The sequence below is a fragment of the Melanerpes formicivorus genome, unplaced genomic scaffold, assembly GCF_026170545.1.
Source record: "Melanerpes formicivorus ecotype bairdi unplaced genomic scaffold, bMelFor1.0.p_v2 SCAF_15, whole genome shotgun sequence".
NCBI lineage: Eukaryota > Metazoa > Chordata > Aves > Piciformes > Picidae > Melanerpes > Melanerpes formicivorus.
In genome coordinates, this window is record NW_027142367.1 from 19,134,379 (window position 1) to 19,153,128 (window position 18,750).

Here is an 18,750-nt window from a genome sequence, read left to right on the forward strand (position 1 = left end):
CAGCTCCCTCAGCCTCTCCTCATAGGGCTTGTGTTCAAGGCCTCTCTCCAGCCTTGTTGCCCTTCTCTGGACACACTCGAGTGTTTCGATGTCCTTCTTGAACTGAGGGGCCCAGAACTGGACACAGGACTCAAGGTGCAGCCTAACCAAAGCAGAGTCCAGGGGCACAATGACTTCCCTGCTCCTGCTGGCCACACTATTCCTAATGCAGGCCAGGATGCCATTTGCCCTCCTGGCCACCTGGGCACACTGCTGGCTCATATTCAGGTGGCTGTTGATCAGCACCCCCAGGTCCCTCTCTGTTTGGGAGCTCTCCAGCTACTCTGACCCCAGCCTGTAGCTCTGCATGGGATTGCCGTAGCCGAAGTGCAGCACTCAGCACTTGGACTTGTTGAATATCATTGCTTTTGAGTGACCTCTTTAATAATCAAAACCTATCAGAACATTGCCACATTGCTACTCTTCTTTTTACAAAACTTTTTGGAAGGCTTTGAATGAATTCCCTTAATTCCTCCAACACAGTCCTTTCAGCGTAAAAGTTGACCATTTATTTAATCTTTTTCACTTCCTATTTTTACCTTTTACCAATCCAATTTACCTCCAGTTCTCTGGAACTGTCCTTGTATTTGGGAAGTACTGAATATCAACATACGTAGTCTGGAACTCTTACAAGGTGCTTGTGCATAGTTTATTGGACCTGCTGTTTAAAGATATATCAACATCAGGTTCTGTGGCTTTATATACTCATGAGACGATATTTTTTAACAGAAAACTGTACCATGATGATTCTTCAGCATAATATAAATATACCAATTAGCTTTTTCCTTAATAGAAGAAGTATTTTTACTTGATGATTCTGCTTTTCCTTTATTAACAGGTTTACATTGTTTTATAATAGTTGATCAAATTGACTGTGAATGAAACAAGGAGAATATACAGTATAAAGAGGAGAATTAAGTGAGGAAGAGAATAATACTATAAATGGATGTTACAGAGTGAACCAAATTCTTTCCTTTCCTCATGTGTTCAGAAATAATCACAAAGCTGCTAGTGATGATGGTAGTTCAGTCCTGTTTTTTTGTAGCAGGAAGGATCATTGGGTCAGTGCTGCTGGTCACTCCTTCCAGATCTCAACTGATCCTGTTCAGTAAAAGAAAAGATCCTGTGACATAGAAAGCAATCACACAGACGGCACACAATCAGATTACTTCTTGATTGTTTAAAATGTGAACTTTTCTCCCTTTTCTGGAGTCTTTCATCTTATTGTCATAGTAATCTGAGACTTGAGCAGCACATCTGGAGGCCCCTTGTTGCACTTGCTTTTATTCTTTCCAGTTTTGCACTTGCTTTTATTCTTTCCAGTTTTGCTAAGGGTTGTGGTTAATTTTTTTGGCAGAGGCTGTAATGACTTTATTTCTTAATGACATTTAAACCCAGACCTTTGCACAAAAGGCAGGGATTATTAGTTTGGGAGCTCTCCATAATCAAGTACAAGGCATGATTTACAGAGCTATTTACTACCTCTATGATAACTATTGGAAACTAAAAGTTTATGGTTGGGAAAAATGCATGAATTAATAATTTATCATGGACATAATTTTGGGGAGTAAATCACAAGTCTTCCTTGGTTTTATTCTTGATGTTTATGATATACCAGGCACTTTATATTTTGATACATTCATTGCATTTCATGTTTCTAGATTTTAGTTTTGCTTGTAAATACATCTTCATTTGCTTCCATCCAACTGAGCTGGTCTGGAAATTTTATTTTGGAGGGTAATTCTCTCCAATTAGTTCAGGGGTAATTTCAACCCACCACACTGTATGAGAGCTTTCACTGCCCTTCTCAAAGCAGCTGCACAAAGACTGCCGAAAAACAGCCTTGTACATATCCGCCTAGACAGCCATGCTGCGGCAGCTCATCATCCTGTAAGTTGCTGTAGAAAATAACTGCTTACATAATAGATGAAAATATGTAACTATTGAACTGTGGGAGAAGAGATAACAGCAGCAAAGATACTCAGATTTTGCTAAGCTCTGACAGTCAAGAATTCCTAGACACCATTCAATCAAAACATGAAAGCCACATACTTCTCTGTAAGATGCTAACACTAATGTTAACCAAAAGGGAATGCTATGATTCATGCCATCAATACCCAAATAATCCCCATCTCAAAAGTATGGATAACATAACCTCATAAAAAAAAAGTCTCTGAGAATCAAATTCCTAAAGCAATCCAAGTCCAGAGAAGGATAAAAGGCATATTTCAGCTAGTCAGTCCTAGTGATGACTCACATCAAAGATTGCTTCCAACACAATTTCAAAACTGCCATAGGCTTTGTAGTTATGGCAGTCTTCAGTAGAAGAGGCTGCTTTTAAGTGTCAGAAATAGTGCACTGTAAATTAATACTGTATTTACTGATGGATGGGCATCGCAGTGGGGTCCTTCAGAGCTTGACATCACTGCATTTTCATGTTTATATCAGCAGTATTCTGATATTGGAAAAAAAAATCATAAAAAGGGCGAAGTGTCACTCTCCGTTTTGCAGAATGTGACTCAGACCAAAATAAAACCATCTCTCTCTCTACCTGAAAATCCACTTTACTCAGAAGCGTTACAATATTGATTTGTACAGTGTCAAGCTTAAATACAGCAACATTTTGATAATGTGGAAAGGTCCTGAGCCTTACACTCTATGTTTGTCTGCTATTGAGATGAAGGGTAGAAACTTCTTTTTTTCGGAGTACTTGGAGAGAGTATTCTTAAGACAGGGTGAAATAAAAAAGGCGCCGCTGTGGTGCGTGGAGCTCTTGATTTACTGGGTCATTAAACCCTTGCTGGAAATAAGAAAAAAGGAGTGTGGGCAAGAATAGAAAAAAAAATGACAGGAGCCACTCCTACATGCCTTTTGTGTTATTTTCTTTCCTAGCATGATTCTTCTGATTTGCAGCATCATTCTGAGGTTAACATTACAAGAGGCAAATGTAAGACTTGACAGGTCAATTTGTCAGTCATGTTCTTTAACACAATTCCAGTCCAGCTAGCGTGTTTGGTATTGAGAAGGGAGAATTTGAGGTCTGATTGTATAGTGCCAAGAAATATTGAAACTTCTGAAAAAAACTCTGCAGTTGTGAAAGGTTGAAATTATCCATTTACTCTGACCGAGGAAAATCGTGGGGTAACTGGGAGGAGTGATACTTGTGTACAGCAGTGTAACAAATTTGGAGCTGATACAGCTGATACCCCTAGAAGCACTGCCGCTGCAATATACCAAAATCTTTTTTTTGTGCTTAGTAGTGTGGTCTGTGTCAAAGCTGAAATGCAACAACATCATACTCTTCCTTATATCCACTAATGAGTTTTCGTAAGTATTTAGCATGTACTTCACAATTGGGATGGATCATCTAGTCCAGCTATAAAGTCAAACCGTATTCAAGAGCAGAAAATATTCAAGTTCTACTTTTTGGAGCAAGACAGAGAAGTATAAAGTTTTATTTTGTAATCATAAAATTCTCACAAATATGTAAATGCCATCTTCCCTCTATAGTCAATTAGAAAGCTAAACTTGGAAACAACACTTTCATTTAATGAAAAGCAGCTGGGTTGGAGGCATTTGAAATCCTTCTTGCAGCACTAGCATCCAAGATTGTGTTTCAAACCATCCTCTATCTAATAGCATGTCTTAGGCATGCTGGTAAGGTATTTTGCCCCTGACATCCATTCATCTGATGCTGCCTTAGTCATTTGGGTTTTTCCCCTACCTTGACACCTATTGTAGTGACAAAAGAAGATGGGATTGCTTTAACATAGTTTGTTCTCAGAAAAATCATATTGGCTGTTACTTACTTTTTAAAATGTTTTAAAAGTCTGATTCTGAATTGATTTATAATTTTGTCTGTTGAACAATCTTCAGTGGCGAGATAAGTGGGTTTGCTTTTCACTTGCTGATTTGGGTTAGTTGCATGGTTTTTGAGGAGCTTGCCAGCCTCCTGAAAGGAAGTCATAGTGAGGTGGGTGTCCATCTTTTCTCCGTCATAACAAGTGATAGCATGAAAAGAAATAGCCTCAAGTTGCACCAGCAGAGGTTTAGATTGGATATTAGAAGAAACTTCTTCACTGAAAGGGTTATCAAACACTGGAACAGATTCCCCAGGGAGAAGACTGAATCACCATCCCCAGAGGTGTTTAAAAGACACATAAATGTAGTGCTGAGGGACATGATTTATCATTAGAGTTGGTGAACTTAGATAATGATTGGACTCAACGATCTTAAAAGTCTTTTACAACCAAAACAATTCTTTGATTCTGTGTTATGGCTCCAGGAATTGAAGCTAAGTTCCTCATTACTTAGTTTTTTTCACAGCCTTTCAAAGACACATGCTGTATTGCCCTTATCTGGCCTGGCAGAACTTTATACATCATTCCCAAGTTTTGATACTGTCAGTTCTCTCAGTATCACAGTTGATTATTACCTGGCCAGGACAGCTTGAAAACATCATACTTACATAATAATTCTCTTATCCAAACCAATTTATATACAGTTTTCTTGCTCTTGGTTTAACTAGCATCTGATCACAGTGAAAACTTTTAGGGAAGACAGGAACTAAAGACATCAAACACTTCTCTTCCTTTGTGCTGTCAGAAAGTAGGCTGGAAAAGTAGTGAAGCAAAGTCTTCCCTTTATGTTTTTGTTTGTTTTCTTGTTATCCCTCATGGCCTTTGAAGTTCCCTTCCATTTCATGCCTTTTTTGACTCTTGAACATAGGGGATGCTTGGACAGCATCAAAAAAAGCATATGAGTGATCAGGAAGGAGTTGACTTAATCATAATGGAGGAATTGGAGGAAGATGAATGGAGCATAGAAATGGGCTTCCTCTCCATCCAGTTCTTTCTCCGTGATAGAGAGGAAGACCTCCACTGTCTTGTGTGTGCACTTACATTACGATTCAGTTTGGACTGGAGTCACCACATGCAGATGTGAAGAAAAAAAGTGACAATAAGAGAAGTGAGAGGCAAATCATTACCGCTCATACTTGCTATACTGTGTGTATAGAGCTGTTAGGTGGTGAATATGCTTGTAAGTCTGTTAAAAGTGGTGTAAAGGCTTACACAGGGATGTAATTATATGTAAATTCACACATTTTCAGAATTGTCTAAGTACTTGCATGTCCAAATGTATTTATTAACTTGAAATATAGTGTTTTAATGGAATTTGACATACATCATATAGATGTGCATGAAGTATAACAATTTTAAAAGGTACATTTGAGGTTAAATTTGAAAAGTTAGGACTGGTTGTGTATTTCTTAAGCCATGATGTAGTATCTTAAAACTGTACTTCTTAATTGTAATGCAAATTTTCCAACATTCATACAAATAATTCTTCCTAAATAAATTTTCTGCAGAGGTTAGTAGTAACTTTCCTATTAAAAAAAATGATGTGTAACTTGATGCTGAAGACAGTTCAAAATTAAATGCTACTTTTAAAATGTTATTCCAAAATGAATTTGACATGCTTCTTTTTTGTCTTGCTGTCTTGCACAGGTATCATTTTTCTTGTTCATTATTTTTGTGGTGTATACCATGCTGCCCTTCAACATGAGGGACGCTATCGTTGCCAGCGTCTTGACCTCTGCATCTCATACGATTGTGCTGAGCATCTGTCTATCAGGGACAGCTGTTGTAAAGGAACACTTGGTTTGGCAGGTAGGTGCTTTGTGGAATTAATGATTGATTTGCACTGAATAGCCTGTAAATGAGCCAGGAGTGCCTCAGTGGATGTCTGGGGGTATAAACTTAACTTTCCTCTTCATTTCTGAATTGATACAGAATCACACACAGGTAGTCAACTTCTAATAATGAGGATGTCAGTAATGTCATGTCTTGCTGAATTGCACGTTCAAGTGGTATAATCTACAGCCATGTAGTGCTTACCAATGTTAAAACATTATTCACAAATTATATAGGTGCATTACCACTCTGGTATGTAAACCATGGTCCTCCTCTCCTCACCTTCTTAAAGTCTAACATCCAAGACCAAGGATTTTTCCAGGTATCTTTCGCTCCAAAAAACACTGTTCTTTGGAATATCCTGAGGTCTGTTGGGTTAAAGATGTGAAGATATTAGCATTACCCTTTCCAGATCTACTGTAGGGCTTTTCCATGTGCAATTCTCAGCCATTCGAAGGCATCTTACAGCCTTCTCATGGCTGGGCCCCTGGTTGAAGGGAACAGACTGGCTCCAGTTTCCTTGACATGTAGGGAATCCATCTGTGTTTACAGTTGAGTCTTGGCTTGTAACTCAGTTCTGATACCGTACTACATGCCATACTGCAGATTAGAAAATTTAAACCCCCAAAATATTAGGAATTGTTTTTCCTTACTGTTTTGCAGAAGATCTGTAAAATGTTGAAATACTGTAGTTCCTGTTGAGGTACTGTGACAATTCAGCTCTCATTGCTAATAGTCTGTCTTTTTAAGGAAAAATTTGGGTTTTTATTTTAAAAAGTAAATGCACAGGATTCTAAAAATGTAATTATGTCATTTTAGGGTAACAATTATTTTAACTTTTACATCCACTGAAGCTTAAAAGTCAATACATTTTTATAAATATACCAGTAGAACAGGAAAGGTAGACCTCATGCTATTTATTGTGAACAGCATGAAGAATGAAGCAAATAGTTGCTACTTGAGTCTGTGATTCTGTGTGATTCTGTGATAACAGTATTCTTCTCTCTTTTGGGCTCATGCTTCAAGTAATAGTTACCTTTTAAGTTACTTGTGCCTTATTTTGAAAAAGAAAAATCTACTTCAAAGGGTAATTTCAAAATGGCAGTGGCTTTACAAAGTCAGATCTATATCTTATGGAATGCTGTGTGTTTGCTTGTTAGCTGATTTGGGTTATGTCGTAGGGTTGGAAGGGTAAGGCCCAAAAGCCTCCTCCCTCCCCCCTGTAAAGTAAAGGGAAAGAAAATTGAAGGGAAAGGGAAAAAAAAACTCACAGCTGAATTAGCAAAGCAGTGGAGCTATATATTTACAAAGCAATGTAGGATATGCAGGGGAATATATACAAATTTACAATATTTACAATATATACAAAGATATACAATAAAGTAGCACAGAAATGAGAGTTCTCCCCCCTGCTGAGGGGGTTCCCCACCCCCGCTCTCCCCCTCTCTCCCCCTTTTCCCCAGAGTGGGTTAGAAAGAGAGAGAAAGAGAAAAAAAAGTTAGAAGCAGTTTGTGTTAATTGGAAAGGAGTTAATACAGGTCTTGGTAGCTTATCAGTTTCAAGGCCAAAGCCTTGGCCGAAAGCCCAGGACAGAGAGCTGCTGCTCTGTGGAGGAGCGGAAGCAAGACTGAAGATAAAGTGCTGGAATGCCCAGGATACCCTCCTGCACTCCCAGTTCAGAAGGTGCTTCCTCCCACTCTACCAATGAAATTAGTTTAGATTGTTCTTTTTCATTTACCAACTTCCGTCCACCATATTCCCTTTCTTAAGGGGACAGCGTCAACCGGTCACAGGTTAGTTGTGAGTTTTTGAGGAGCTGAGTTGTGCTGTATGTTAAACAAGAACTGTAGTAATCTGTAGTCAATATAGTGTTTTAATAATTCAGTAGCACAGCTATTGGTAATTGTAGTGTAACAAATCAGGGAGAATGTTATTCTTGGTTTTATGTCAACTTCTGGATGTTATTCTAGGCATAGTTATGCTGCTAAAAGCGTATTAAAATTTGCCACTTCTTCCCTTGGGTTAAAGTTGCTGTTTGTAGGATTTATTTTTCCTGACTATATTTCTGGGCCATTAAAATTCTGTGTATCTAAACCAGTACTTTCAGGAGATGGTATATTTTTGGATATGTCCTGTCTCCAGAAATGAAAGAAATAAATCATGGACTGTGAAGTATAATCAGTGTCTTTCATCTCTTCCTATTTTGTTCAGAAAGAGTGGAAAACTTTAAGAAATGTGGATGTTACTGATTTTCTATTTGTAAAATGTGTTAAATGTTCTGAAGAGTTGGGAAGTTACTGAAACTACTGAGTGCACTATGTTCTCAGGAACGCCCAGAAGGGACTAAATACCACTATCACAGTTCATTTGTCATCTGTACAATTTACATTACTATTGTTTACACTTTGGAGTGTAAGCAAAAAACTGTTTGTTTTGTGTTCTTTGCTTTTGAACATTGAAATAAAGGATTAGATCAGAGACACTGAATCCACTAAAACAGAGAAATAGCATTTGTCAGTGATATACCTTAAGTTGGTATAGTTAAGTGTAAGTAACAACAAAAGGCCTGGGGCATAGTTATTTTAAAAGACCCTGCTGTTGAATGCATTTCTTTGTTTTTAAAGAAATAAATACATTTAGAATAAATAAATATATTTAGAATAAATAAATATATTTAGAATAAATATATTTAGAATAAACCTTTATTTAGAATAAACCAAACCAGGTTGGAAGAGACCTTCAAGATCATCGCGTCCAACCCATCAACCAATCCAACCCACCCAAACAGCTAACCCATGGCACCAAGCACCCCAGCAAGTCTCCTCCTGAACACCTGGTCGGGGCTGAAGTTGCTTTGCAGAGTTTGGTCACTGAAGTTCAGAGACGAGAACCAGTAGACTGAAGTTTGAAATCTTAGAGAAAAACATTCATGGCTAAATAGAGTATATCTGGCTTGTGGAGCTACACTTAACTTTGAGGAAAATTGCATTATTTCAGTTTGTCTCAGTAAAACAGAAAAAAATTCATTGCTATGAAAAGTGTATTTTCCTTCTGGCATGGATTGTTTTTTTCCACAGGGCAGTCAGGAAACTGGTATGACCTTATGAGGCAGAAAGGCCATAGTAGAGCAAATATACCTATAGGTAACTATCAGATATTATAGCATATGTAGTCTGTATACATAGCAAATATCCTTCTGTAAAGAGTACCTGCATCTCCTTTATAACTATTTCCTATGTATTGGAAGACATAAAAGAAATCTGTTCTCTTGGCTGAAAAAAATCACATCCTTTCAGTCTCTCTTCATATGTCAAATTCTCCTGCCTTATAATGCTTTTGATAGCTCTCTACTGAATCTCTCTAATTTTTCAGCATCTTCCAGTGACTCTGGTTCACCTCACATAGCATTTTGGAAGTTAATCATGCTTTCTACCAGTGGAGGAAAAAAAATCAATATTCAGAAGTATTTTCTTATTTTGAGATTTGGCAGAGCCTATCTTACTGGGTTTGTAATTCCTTTCGTTATTTTCTTTATAGCTTTATGCCCAAAATCAGCTTCAGTGAAGCTGAAAGTCTTAGCATGGTCTTGATTATTCAGTGTTGGTTGCAGTCAGACCTACTGAGAGAAAACCCTCCTGTTGGGATAAAGACTCTTTCAACACATTCTTTGTTGGTTACATGAGTTATTTTCTGTTTGACCTATGCACATCTTTTGAGGGAAGGGAATCCATCTTGGTTTAAAAATTGGCAATGATGGAGGTGGTCTTCCACAAACCTTCATATTTTTTTTCCACGGTTGTTGACTGTCAGTATTAAAATTTTATTCCTCTTCCCTTGTAGGAATTTGTCTAGCCTTGTCATCCAGCTCCTAGACCTCAGGTTTTGGAGAACTGACAGACTCAACAGTATCCAATTTCTGTTTCTTCTACGAGAATACTTCTAGAATATCATATATTTGCCTCATAACCTCTGTCTGTAAAATAAATGAATTATCCATTTCTGTACTAGCTAAGGCTTTCATCGTTTTCATAGTTGAGTCCTTACTTGTTATTTGTCAATATCTTTCTTGCAACCTGGACCTTAACGTTAGTGGAGCATGCCAGGAGCAGCTGCAGCAGTGCCAAATGCTAATAGCGGGCTAGGTCTACAAAGGGGTTAGTGTGCTCCAGTGCTCAGCATGAAGACACAGACTCTGCAGTAAAATGCTTAGTCTTCCATTCCAGTTCTGTGAGGAGTTTAATGCACAGGGATCTGTAACAGGGAAGAGGAGAAAAAATCCTGTGTTACAGGTTCTGCTTATGAAAAAGTAGCTGTGTGTATATATATATATATATATATGTTTGGGGTTTTTAATGTAGAAAATTTTAATCCTAACCCTTACAAGGCACACAGTCTGGAATCTGTGACTATGACCCCTCCCAGGTGAGCATCCTACTGCCAAGCAGAGGATGTTGATCTCTCTGCTCCCAGGAGCCCAGCAGTTGGGGATTGCTACAAGAGAACGTGTCGCTCAGAAGGCTTAACTTCCCTTTCAGTTATTCCAGAATGGAAAGTATTTCACTGTCATCCATTGCTATAAACATATAACCTGCCTTGCTTTTTTTGTTTGTTTGTTTCCTTTCCTCAAACCACAACAGATTCTAATCAAATACTTGTGGTTTTCCTGATTGATTACCACCTGCTCAACCACTCTGATCTCATAATGGGTTGATATTCTTATTAGAGGTTATTTTGTTCTTAATTCATTAAAAAAGAACTAACCAAGAAAAACCCTGTAAGCTTCCATTTTTTTCTTTTCCTCTATGCAATATATGAGGAGCATGTTTTGGTTTTTTTTTTAATTTATTCTTTTTAAAAAGAATTGTTGTTTTACTCTCTCAACAACCAGTTTTGTAATCCTTGCCTAAATGTTTTCCACGCCTTGGCTAAATAACTTCAAACTCTCACTCGTGGTTTCTTTGCTTTAAGCCACTGATCTTTACCTTTGGGGATTTTTTTTGGCAGCTCCTTGCAGCACTCTAAAAGGGGCCCTTTTTAGAAGCATGAAAGCTGGAGGTAAATAACTCATGCAACATGCATGTGAATGTGTTGGGTTTGGGTTTTGTTTGTTTTGACTCTGTTCAAGAATACACGTAGCAAAAAGAAATCATTTGTAACACCCATTATGTAACTAGTGTCTGGCCTTTGTGCGGTGTGTTCCTTTCTGGTAGCCAGGATAAAACCTAAGTTAATGTTCTGTCCTGATAGACTGTGTCTTGCACCCGTCATGTGTCTCATGCCCCTGGGCAGCGACATTTCTTAGTTCAAGAGGGGAACTGAAGAGCTGTTTCCGATGACACATGGGGCTGGGTGTCTCATACCTGGACACTGGGGATGCGATTCCCTTGGGGCTGCTTGGAGGGAGGCCTGGACAAAGTGTCTTTTCCACTAGGTCCTTCATTTAGGTTCCTGCCTTCCTTTGTGCCTGTTTCCCTCTGCACAAGTGCAGGAGTGCTGATGGCTTCTGTGAGAAAGACCTGACGTTTTTCAGGCTTCTCCCCACCATTGTCTCTCTGTTCTGCTCTTTAAGTGCAGTGTGTGTGTGCGCGCAGCTTTTGATCACTTAATAATAATTACATGATTATTTCTATCAAGCTTCATGAGACGGTGCTTAACACATTTTGCAATTCATACTCAAGGGAAATCGCTAAAAGAAAATGCCCTATCTAAATACTATCTAAATTACAAATATTTCCATAGATCTTGTTAGCTTTTTCAGAGTTAACAGTACTTCATATGCTTCTGTATCTCATCAGTTCTTAGAGAGATATGTAATTTATAGTACTGGATGGTGGAATAGAGTTCAGCAAAGCCTTTGACACCATTTCCCACAGCATTCTCCTCAAGAAACTTGTGGCCCACCCATGGCACAGACAGATCGATTGAAAACTGGCTGAATGGCCTGGTCCAAAGACAAAGTGTTGGGTCCTGCACGTTGGTCACAATAGCTACGACCAACACTACAGGCTTGGGGAAGAGTGGCTGGAGAACAGCCCGGTGGAAAAAGATCTGGGGGTGCTAGTGGACGGCCAGCTGAGTATGAGCCAGTAGCGTGCCCAGGTGGCCAAGAAGGCCAACAGCATCCTGGCCTGAACCAAAACCAGTGTGTCCAGCAGGAGTAGGGAAGATGGTCGTGGTAGTTGGGTTATAGTTGGACTTGATTATCTTAAAGTTCTTTTCCAACCTTAGTAATTTGATGATTCTGTGATTCAAAGATCAGCGTATGACAACTGGAAGTTGTCATATGACTATGAAATTTAATTATGCATTCTCCTACATGCCTATGCTCTTGTAGGCAAGTGGGCTCTTCATATGCATATCCAAACTGCAGATTTTCTTACAGAAATTAAAACAATATAGTCATTCATATGACTTGAAACTAGATAACCTTTACGGACTCTTTCAACCCAAAGATCAGCATATGACAACTATTTAGATGTTCTAATAATCTGCTTTGTATACCCATATACCTTATGTTTAGACCACTGATTTAAACTCATCTGTTAACATCTTTAATAGGTGATGGTGTTTATAAACCAATGTTTTATGTAATAGAGTGACATTAGGGCAAAATAAAACAACAAAGTGTCAGTGTTCATTGGCTAATAAAAGACAAAAAGGTCTACAGCTCTATGTCTCAGAAATAGAACAGAAGTTGATTTGTGCTGCTATCATGCTGTACAATAAAAAAAATCATGTTTATGAAGAATAAAAAGACAGGAAAGAAACCCCGTGTATCTTAACTACATTCATTGTGTAACCCCTGAAGCTGCATTCCTGTACAGTGAAAGCTTAAAGTGCATAGGAATTCTAGTAGTCTGAATGGCTAAAAGCTGTTTCTGTCAGTTGAATTTATCCTTCTTCCTTGAATACCTGTTTTGAAGGAAATGAAGAGTGGTGGGTTATTCATGAAGGTAATGCAGGTTAACCAACTCTTGGTTTCTCCTGAACAGTTATTGAAACGAGTTGCTGTTACATCTTCTTAAGGAATGGAGGACTGTGACTGCTCCTGAAGGAAGGAGACAGTCTTTCCTCTAGCAGCAGCTATTGCTGTCCTGTACCTCATCCCTTTCCCCCTTTGCTCTCTCCTCCCCAGCAGCAGTCTGTCTCACCATGGTGTGCAGCAGCTGCAAACCAGTCTGAGAAAGGAATGCTGTGTGCTGCATAACACAATTCAGCAAGCTTGGTTTTTATTACTGCGTGTTTGTTTACTCTTGATTTTCATAAAGGTGGGCAGAAACTGAAATGCTATATTGCTTTAATTTCTGTAAGAAAATCTGCAGTTTGGATACGCATATGAAGAGCCCACTTGCCTACAAGAGCATAGGTATGTAGGAGAATGCATAATTACATTTCATAGCATTGAAGCCTGAGCATCAGAATGTGAACATCTTCCAGAAAGGCCCTAAGCCTGTAAAGAGAAGACATGCAGCACTTAATGTGATGGAAAACTCACAGAGGCTGAGCATTGCAATGCCATGGTGAAAGTTCAAGATCCTTATGATTGCAAGGAGGTTGCACAGCAAGCTCAATATCTTGGACTTTAGGTGAGCAGACACTGGCCTCTGTAAGGATCTGCTTCATAGAGTACCATGGGATAAATCCCTGGAGGGAGGAAAGCTGCTTAGTATTCAAGGATCACCTCCTCCAAGTTCAGGAGCAATGCATCCCAACAAAAGGGGAAACAGAACCTTAATTTCTAAAATGAGGAAAAAAGAAGACCCAGGCAACTATAGGCCAGTCAGTCTCACCACTGTGTCTGAGGTGTTGGTTTATGACAATCATAGAATCACAGAATGCTAGGGGGTTGTAAGTGAGCTCCAGAGATCATTCAGTCCAACCGCCCTGCAAAGCAGAACCACTTAGGGCAGGTCACACAGGAACACATCCAGGCAGGTTTTGAAGATCTCTTGAGAAGGAGACTTCACAAGCTCTCTGGGAAACCTTCTCCAGAGTTTTGTCACTCTCACAGTAAAGAGTTCTCATGCTGAGACAAAATTTCCTGTGATCGAGATTACATCCATTGCTCCTTGTCCTGTTACTGAGTATCACTGATCAGAGACTGGCTCCATTCTCCTCACAGCCATAGTTTCATAGTTTCATAGTTTCATTCAGGGTTGGAAGGGACCACAAGGATCATCTAGTTCCAACCCCCCTGCCATGGGCAGGGACACCCCACACTAGATCAGCCTGGCTAGAGCCTCATCCAGCCTGCTCTTAAACACCCCCAGGGACGGGGCCTCGACCACCTCCCTGGACAACCCATTCCAGGGTTTCACCACTCTCATGCTTCAGATATTTGTAGACATTGATAAGTTCTCCTCTAAACCTTCTTTTATCCAGGCTAAACAACTCCAGGTCTCTCAGTTTTTCCTCGTAAGAGAGATGCTCCAATCCCTTAATCGTCCTCGTACCCCTCTGTTGAACTCTCTCCAGTAGTTTCCAGTCCTCTTGAACTGGGTAGCTCAGAGCTGTACACAGCATTCCAGATGTGGTCTAACCAGGGTTGAGTACAGGGGAAAGAGAAGCTCCCTCGACTTTCTGGACACACTCTTCTTAATGCACCTGACTGTACTGTTGGCCTTGTGTGCAGGTGGCTGTGTGGGTTTTCAAAAGCAGCATTTACCTGCAGCCCCAAATCAGCATCTAAGAAATGCACAGAAAATAGTTCTGAGGTCTGTAGGAAATCATCAAAGCACAGAAGGTAAGTAATAACTGTCTCCTAAAATTACAGCAAAATCTCCAGTTAGCATTGATTTTTCAGCTTTACTGATACATCAGATTGCCTTTTGTGTCCACTTAACATTTTTATCAGCAATTAATTTCACCTCCAGGTTTATTTATTACTCTCATACTACGTCAGGTGACAGTCCTTACCCTATAAGTGATAACATTTTAGCAGTTTTAATTTTCTAAAACAGAAAGTTATTTGATGAACAAGTCCTTTAGTCTATTAATTGTGTTATAAAATGTCTAAGAATGTTCAATCCTAAGACTGTGATGCCTCCAAAGATGTAAAACAATTAAGCAGGTGGTTCAAAAGTCCAGTACTTCTAGATTGGAATAGGAATCAATGTGCTGTACCAGCTGTACTGTCCTTTTGCACATAGCATTGCTAGAGCAGCAACTAAACTCCCATTGTAATAGACTTCCTTGCAAGGTATATTCTCTATAAGGGATATTTCATATTTCTTTAGAATGGCATTAACAGAAATAACTTGCCAATGAAAAGTTAAAGCTATGTGTTCAAAAAGTATTTGTCATAGTTTCCTTCAAGGTAATTTTCTTAAGGAATCTTTAATAGCTTCAGTTGAGTTAGTTTTGCTGTTTCCTTTCCGTTTTCACTGGCATTGCTTAGCCTTTTCAGTTGTATAGTACCTGTATGCCTTGATATTATTTTGTCAAACTTAATTATTCTTACTACAGCTGAAGCATAAAATTCTGGGCAAGATATTCTACTCTAGATATGGTGCTGTGTTGTTTTATGTCCTCATAGAGCTATCATCTGTCTCTACACATTATTTTCAAGAATTCGGTAGAAAAAAATGCCTTTCACTGTCAAGGTGTGAATACATTTCCCCACCCTAGCAGCTGCTTTTAGCACAGTGTAAAATAAGAGGGACCAGGAGCACAAACATATTTTGTTATGTAGAGAAGCTCTTGAGTTGGAATGCAGCTGAGATGCCAAACTTCTCACATTATGACTTCCTGAAGTTGCAATGATTTCAAGCCCCCATCTGTTCAGACGTGCCTTCGATAAGATATGACCATTTTGTTTGTCCTTTGAGCCTCTGCTGTCCACTGATGCTAAGCTGCTTGGTCAGGCAGAAGTCAATCCTGTTCCAGTCACCTTCCAAAATTTGCACCTCTGTGCATTTTGCTAGTGCCTGCTCACACAAGTCCTTGAATAGCCCTTGCTTCCCTTAGCCCACTTCTCCATATATTGGTCCTCAGTGTGTTTCAGTAAAACACTTGCAGAGTTATCTGGCTGTTAATTATTAACTGCAGCTTCCAAGTGCCAGTGTTGTAGATGCTGTGGAAGTGTGTGATGGAACTGGTTAATGATCCTAAAAAAACAAGTGCAGGCCAGAAGCAAGCAAGGTAACGCAAACTTGTGCCACATACTCATCTCTTTCTTAGCAGCAGCTGCAGGTACACTGCTAGTAGAAAGGGAGCCATTCTCTCACCCTTGTGCTGGGTGATATAGCACAGATCATGTTTACCTACCTAAACTCCCACTGCTTGTTCTTTCCCCAATCAGGGCATCCAGTTGTTAATGTTCACAAAATGATTTCTGATGTGTTCCATGCCCTAAGAAGTGTCAAGGCTCTGTGAAATGTTGGTTGACCCAGATCAAAACAGTGCTAGTGAGCAAGATAACATTATGCAGCGGTGATAATCATGAAGCTCAAAACTTACTTCCAGTTTTGTTTGGTTTAGTAGCAGAAACAGATGGAGAATTGCACCTTTGGTTATTACAAAACATATTCTTTTCCTTCTCAAGGTACATTTATTACGCCCAAGGAACAGCATCAACAATTGTTCTGTGTGGGCTGGGGAAGGAGTCATGTCTGTCCAATGCCTTTCACTAGTTATGTATAAGTCATATTTATCTGGGTATGCTAAAGACTATATGCTGTGTATTTGCTGCAAAGATCACCTGCATTGACTCTACTAGCTCTGTTAGTTTCTGATCAAGACAGTATTAGTTACAGCTGATTTTTGGCTCCTCCACTGTTACTGGATTTGTTCTACACGTTTTAAACGGCTAGAACAGCATAGGCTGTGGTTCATCAGACATAGTTACGTTCGTGAATCCATTTGCAGTTTTCTTTTCTTTGTACCTTTGAGGATGTTTTTCTCATAGTTATGTAGCAGTCCATCAGCTCAGAAGCCACAAGAACACAGACTGGGAGTAAGCAAGCTGGCTCTGCACTAACCTAGCTCAGGTCCCCAGGCTTTGGGTTTATGATGCATGGAAACACACTGCTGTAGAACACAGAGCTGTGCAAAGATACATCTGAATCTCAGGCCAGCTCCCATGTCCTAGTATATACAACAACATAGTAAATCCACACCCTTCTACACTGTTTTAATTTAGATTTATCAGTATCAAAACAGCATAGGTATCTAGAAGATTTAACTGCTTACAGAAGCACAGAACTAAGACTGATACATGTTCAGTTATTAAGGCTTCAGCAGGGCAAGAAACAAACACCTGAGCGAAGTCACCTTAAATGATCCCAGCAGATGTTTTTTCTCAGTGCTGAAGAAGGGAGCAGGGGCCCACCACATCCTTAGCATTCTTACCCAAAGAAAATTATCTCCTTGATTCTTAGGCAAAAATAATTGGCTATACCAATCCTAAGCAGAAAGACTTCCATGCATGTGAACGATCCCAGTGCCTGCCCTTCTTACAGTTATTCCCAGTATTGGGTGCTTCAGAAGAGGATGAAAAGAACTTAAAATTTATCTGACCAGTTTTAAACCAGAGGAAATTATTTCATCCAGTTCCCAAGCAAATGAGTAGCTCAAACTCTGAAGCTCGAGAGTTTGAGTTCCTCAGTACAGATGCACTCTTGTCTTTTAGATGCCAAAACTGAGTTTTGCTTTGAAGAGGTTTTCTACGGTTGTTTCAAAGATTTCTAAAGGCCACTTTTGAATAACCTTCTTTATGTTGGATATTGCCTTACTCTGTATGGTTCAGCAGGGGCTCTATCAGAGCAGGATTTGTTCAGGCTAACCACAGGATTTTACTCTCCTGTTTACTATCATTATTTGCCAGACTTTGTCCCAAGACTCCCAGATACCAGAAGATCTTGTGCCTTCAGGAATTTGTGTATTCCATGTCCAGCAGAATCTGTTGCATAAGGTTGAAGAGGGCAATTACACAAAGAAAGATAATCTTAAGGACAATGGAGTCTTCATAGATAAGATCTCACAGGATGTGAATCTTAAGTGACAGAGAGACTCCTGGCTGGGGTGTGTGATGCTTGGTAAATGATAATAGAAATTACCAAACAAGGAAGAAACATCGGGAGGGCATCTGTAGAAATTCCAGCAGGGGTTTCCAGTACATTCTCAATGACCACCAGAGAGGTGCACCACACTTGTAATAGATATGCAAATAAGATGATTAATTCTGGGAAATTTAGTGTATATGGGTGTGGTGGGTTAATGCCTTTTTCTGAAAACAAAAGAAGAAAGCAGGGGGGAGGGCTTGTGGGTACTTTACACTCCCTGAAGGGTGTTTCCCCCCTGGGAAAGCTGAGTCTGTTCCACTCCCCCCTCCCTGCCCAGCTAGGGTATAAAAAGCAGGACAACATAGCTGTTGGATCTCCTTTTTGGCTCCTGCCTCTGCTGGATGAGAGCTACTGCAGTTGCCCTCCTGCTCCTCAGCCACGTGGCCGGACCTGATCCTTCTCCCTGCTGCCTCTGCACCTCCTCAGAGAAAGACTGGTTTTGTATTATTCTTTTCTGTCCCACTCCCATCCATTCTTGCTCCTTGCCCTTGTGAACTTTTTTTTTCCCTGTTATTGTTATATATATAAAATTTGAAGAAAAAAATTCTTTGCCTCTCTACTTCCAAGCTGACTCCAGATTGTTGCTTAGTGGATTTGCTCCTTACCCTATTTTTTTTTTTCCTCTCCCTGTTTGGAGGGAGGAGGAGGGAGGGAAGTGGGGAAGAGATTCTCAGCCTTTTCCCCATTTGAGCTTTTAACTCTCAGTTAAGGCTCAAACCACTACAATGGGGAAAAAAAGCTATTGCCTTGTGTTGTCAGTATGCAAGACCTGAGGCAGGGGTCTTCTTGCAGCCAAGCTTGCACAATTTTGTAATAAAAAAATGTCTTGCTTTCTAAAACTTAAAACTGGAGTCATAGAGGGTTTACTTGACTAGCCTAATTTTACTGTATCAGCCCAAAATATTTTCCTACAGGAAAAGACTCTGTCTTGATGTGCATTTAATCACATACATCTA

The 18,750-nt window shown here is 39.6% G+C and overlaps 1 protein-coding gene across 1 annotated transcript in view; it reads left to right on the top strand.

The window, feature by feature from the left end:
- The window catches only part of ADCY2 (adenylate cyclase 2), a 230,477-nt gene that overhangs the window by 61,531 nt on the left and 150,196 nt on the right, over positions 1–18,750 (top strand). The window contains exon 3 of the mRNA XM_068147738.1: positions 5,547–5,708. Coding sequence (XP_068003839.1) covers positions 5,547–5,708 — 162 coding nt within the window. The remainder of the gene's footprint in view (positions 1–5,546; positions 5,709–18,750) is intronic.